Source organism: Anastrepha obliqua, chromosome 1 (genome assembly GCF_027943255.1).
Source record: "Anastrepha obliqua isolate idAnaObli1 chromosome 1, idAnaObli1_1.0, whole genome shotgun sequence".
Lineage (NCBI taxonomy): Eukaryota > Metazoa > Arthropoda > Insecta > Diptera > Tephritidae > Anastrepha > Anastrepha obliqua.
The window spans coordinates 152852312-152857213 of NC_072892.1; the positions used below are offsets into that span (position 1 = coordinate 152852312).

Below are 4902 nucleotides of genomic sequence, written 5' to 3' on the forward strand. Positions count from 1 at the left end.
CCACTTCTTGAGGTTGCTGTAGCTGAATTCAGTGCTTGGACTCCAGCTTGGCTATCCGAAAGAATAGCGATATTGCCCGTAAAGGAGAAACCTGCCATTAGTAACCCACAAACCTCTCCAATGGCCAGTACTTTCGCCTGAAAGACACTGCAGGCATTAGAGAGACGCACAGATTTTCAATTTTAAGTCTATGAGAATTTATTACTGATCCAACACCGCAATCCATTTTGGAGCCGTCTGTATAGACTGTAATGTCGAAGTTGTTTAGTGAGAATCCCTTACTCCATTCCTCCTGAGATGGAACGAGTTTCTACTGAATGTTACCGTCGGGATGATATAATCAGTCCGCTCTGAAGTATACTGAGTTGGTCGCAGTAATAGACTGGCAATGCCATAATTTTTTTCCTTCCAGCGACCCGCTTCATTTAACCTAAAAGCAATCGTGGTTGCCATCTTCGTGATATGTGGATTGTTGGTGAAGTTCAGGATACATGTTTTGGCGAGTATCAATTAACAGTTTAACCTCTTTCCTGCAATATCCTTCAGAGATAAAAAGTATACTCACCCCAGGCAGTTGCAACGATTTCTGCTTAGAGCAGAACAGTGGCAAAGGGGGTGTTCTAAAGTAACCCCGTCTTCTTCGCATAAGTTACACGTTTCGTTCTAGACCAATCCCATTTTAGTTGCGTTATATGGAGTAAGACAATGTACCGCCAGTACTCCTACCAATATTTTACATTCCTTCCTTGGGAGTGATATTGTAAAATAAGCAAATTCGTGGCATTATTTTGGCAATCCTATGGGAGGTCGCGGCTTCCCATATAGACTGCTAGTTCCTCATCTAATTCAAACTGAGAGTGATGTATAATGCTAGACGTACTCATTCTAGGCAAGCGAATGCCTGCATTAGCAAGCTCGTCAACTCTCTCATCTCCCCCTATTCCCTTGTGCGCTGGTATCCAGTAAATTGTGATCTGTCTATTCTCGCAGAGCTCGTCCATCTGGGATTTACAGTGTTGCACGCGTTCCCAGCTAGGCCATTATTGCTTGAATAGTAGATTGACTAACGTTGAAGATGTTTGTGCGAATGTGGAAGGGAGTAAATTTCTTTGCTTATTCAGCTGCTTTGGTCACAGCATAGATCTCAGCGTGAAATATGCTGCAGTGATTAGGGAGTATGAACGACTTTTGAGGGTCAAACTTCTTAATTCGCGCGATAACCACTTAAGCGATTTTGGTTGAGTCTAACAAAGCGCGCCAGTCGTTTCTCTCTCGAGCTAACCGGCGCCAATTGGACAAACCAAGTGAAGCCAAGTCCTTCTCCATCTGATCTCTCTAACTCTTAGGAGGCCTTTCTCTTCCTCTGTTACCACCAGCTAGTACCTCATCGAATACTTTCAGAGCCAGAGCGTTTGTATCCATTCGGACAATATGACCAACGTAGCCGCTGGATTTTTATTCGCTGCTATGTCTATGTCGCCGTAAAGCTCATACTGCTCATTGTTCCATCGTCTGTGATATTCGCCGTCGCTAACGTGCAAAGCTACAAAAATCTTCCGCAGAATCTTTCTCTCAAATAGTCCAAGGGATGCCTCATCGGATGTTGCCATCGTTTAAGCTTCGGCGCCTTACGTTAGGACGGGCATGATGAGAGCCTTGTAGAGTGTAACTTTCGTTTGCCGAGAGAGGACTTTACTGCTCAATTGCCTACTTACTCCAAAGTAGCACTTGTTGGCAAGAGAGATTCTACGTTGGATTTCCAGGTTGACATTGTTATCGGTGTTAATGCTGGTTCTTAAATAAACCAAGTCTCTTACAACCTCGAAATTATAACTGCCAACAGTGACGTGGGTGCCGATACGCGAGTGCGCCGACTGTTTGTTTGAAGACAGGAGGTACTGCGTTTTGCCCTCGTTCCCCACCAGACCCATTCCCTTTGCCTCTTTATCCAGTTTGGAAAAGGCAGAACTAACAGCGCGGTTGTTAAGGCCGATGAGGTCAATATAATCGGCATACGCCAACAGTTGTACGCTCTTATAAAAAATTGTGCCTGAGCGATTAAGTTCTGCGGTTCGTACGATCCTTTCCAATAGCAGGTTAAAGAAGTCACACGACAGGAAGTCACCCGGTCTGAAAAGTCGTTTGTTGTTGTTGTTGTAGCAGCATAAACATTCCCCATACTTACATGCGGGAAAGGCTGCTGGAGTTGTTGTTGTTGTTGTAGCAGTATCTTCGCCCTGTCAGTGTAGTGTAAATTACCGGTCGTCTTCGTCTAGCTCATCTAACGGTAGGCCCAGGAAACTGGCAGTTTCGACGGGTTGGGTCCAGAGGGAGAGAGGTGTTAGATGAGTGGGTTTGATGGGGCATGTGAAGAGGTGGTTAGTGTCGTGCGGGGTACCTTCACATGCTGGACATATGTTTAGTATGTCGGGGTCGATTCTGGATAGGTAGGAGTTTAACCTGCTACAATATCCAGAACGTAGTTGTGCCAGGATTACGCGGGACTCTCGGGGAAGCTGGAGCTCTTCGTCTGCGATAGGTGGTGGTTGGACTCCGATAACGGCATTCGGGGGTCGGGAGCTTAGGAAGGTGGTAAGGGTCTCCCGATGAATGTCGCTAATTGCCTGTCTGTATACTGTCTGATCCTGGAGTGGTCTGTCCGTTTTGTCCTGGATCTCGTCCACGTAGTTGAGGAAATGTCTCCTGATGTGCCTGGGAGGTGGCTCAGGCTCGAGCAGGTGTCTGCATGGGTGAGGCCTACGGTGACACCCAAGCAGAAACTGCTTGCCGAGCATTTTGTTGTGCTCCTTAACCGGGAGCATGTGCGCCTACATTCCCATGGCAGCCGGTTCTACGTTACCGGAATGACTCAGGTTTTTATTCCCGACCAAGGGCTGCCGCCCCAGTACACTAGCCCTGTCTAGTGATCCGTATCTTACCCTAGGCTGCTGGAGTGACAGTCCTTGGTCGGATATAAATCCGGGTCGTTTCGGTAACGTAGAACCGACTGTCGTGGAAACGTGAAACGTCGTTTCGTATCAAACGGCTCGGAGATGTCCGTCCTTTCTCAATTTCAGTTTGCCATTTGTCACTTTCAATTCAATATCATTTCATTTTTATTAGTATATTTTTTAAATAAATTCATCAGCTTAAGTAGTAAACACATTTCATACGTTTAACTACCAACGCTTAAACATTAAATTTTCCAGTATACTGTTCAATTTTAGTTAGTGACTTACGCATACTATTCGTTTGAATGTTCGTATGTTTACCATTTTACTAAACAGTTTGTATAAATATGCATACAACTGATTTACATGAAACACTATGGTTAGCTTATGAAATTTAATTTACAATTTGAAGAGCCGTAGCTTTGCTGGTTATATTTTTTTAATAAATATATGACGTTGCTATTGAAATTTTTTATGCAGCATAAACGAATGGGCTTTCCCCTGTATCTATGCGGCCATAACCTATTTAACTGCTTGACTTTTGGGGTCATAAATTCAGTATATGTAATGTAAACCAGCGCACGAAATGCAATAGTTGCTTAATTTAATTTATATTTGTATACAAATATTGGATTTAAGCGTTTAATTTATCTGAATTTTTTGATTTTTTCCGGCTCTTCGGCAGCGGCCAATGGCGTTGTTTCGCATTTGCATCTTACTCTACATATTCAACTATGTTAAGTAGGTCGTACGTAATATAACTACAAGTAGATGTAACTAAATTTGTTAAATTATAATTGGCTTGCTCTTGCTGATCCAGTACAGCCGTGAAAAATGCTAGAACATTATAAATCTGTGAATAATCGGCGTTAAATTTGGTAACGTTTTTTTATCGTTTTTATTTGTCTGTCGCAAACGTTGCTCTCGCACACATTTTCACATGAAAAACTCTTCGGTCGAATGAGAAAGTGGAAGTCACGTCCGTCCTGGACGATCTAACACAGATATTTCTATGACGCGCAAACCTCGGTACGTGGGATCGATCACTTGTAATCCTTTCGGATTGTAAATGCGCTCATTTTGGGAAGCAATGAATTTGGAAATTTTGCGAAGTGTCTGGTTGGAAATATGTAGACACAATTAATTAATTTTAACAAATTATATCAACTAAAACCCATACCTTTTCATAGTGTGTTTCCGAACACATATACACTAGATAGGCGGTGATGCAGCCAATGCAACCTTCACAGTAAGTACTGCAAGAACCTTTTTCCGCCTCTGCGAAGAATTCATTTAGCCTATTGATGGTCGACTCAAATGCCTGTCGCTCAACCTGCATGAAAGCAAAGAAAGAAAGTTATAAATTATATGAAAATCCATAATAGAACAAATTTGTGCATGGCTTACTCACCAGTCCTTCCAGTTCGCTGGGCAGTCGTGTGTGGAATTTGACCGAGGTACCTTCGCTGTAATCGCGTTGAATAAATACCTTATTAGCACCGCCCTGTAGCGAGGTTAAACCTTGCGACATCTTCCCTTTTCTGTAAGAGAAGAAAACGCGTTGGTTATTATTTGCCTCTTCGATTTAGTTTTCGTAATTGCAAAAGATAAAAAAGTTAAATAAAGGCGTTGCACAGCACTTTGAAGGGCTAATCCATTTGTTGTTTTTGCGTGGAAAATCGGTAACTATTGCTCGCTGCAGAGACATTTTTTGCCACGAAGCTTATATAGCAGACGAAATTGATTGAAAACTCACCTGCTTTTGTGTTGAAATTTAAAAAGCCGTTCTAATTACTTTGTGTAATAAAAATTTATCAATTTCCCAAATAAATTTGTGTCAGCTTTAACTGCAGATTTTTCTCCTCCGTCCTTCTACGATTCTTGTTCTTTCAATTGCGAACTGTCAATCAGTGCATAGAGAATTAAGCAAAAGTGTGCGAGAAAGAGATAA

The 4902-nt window shown here is 42.5% G+C and overlaps 1 protein-coding gene across 1 annotated transcript; it reads right to left on the bottom strand.

Moving 5' to 3' along the window:
* Window positions 1-3092: 3092 nt before the first annotated feature.
* On the bottom strand, window positions 3093-4672 carry LOC129253179 (golgin subfamily A member 7). The gene is made up of 4 exons (XM_054891452.1): window positions 4592-4672; window positions 4363-4492; window positions 4132-4284; window positions 3093-4067 (listed from the first exon to the last, which is right to left on the bottom strand). Exons 1-4 carry the CDS (start codon window positions 4657-4659, stop codon window positions 3927-3929), a joined length of 492 nt encoding a protein of 163 aa, XP_054747427.1. The 5' UTR covers window positions 4660-4672; the 3' UTR covers window positions 3093-3926.
* Between the last annotated feature and the right edge of the window lie 230 nt (window positions 4673-4902).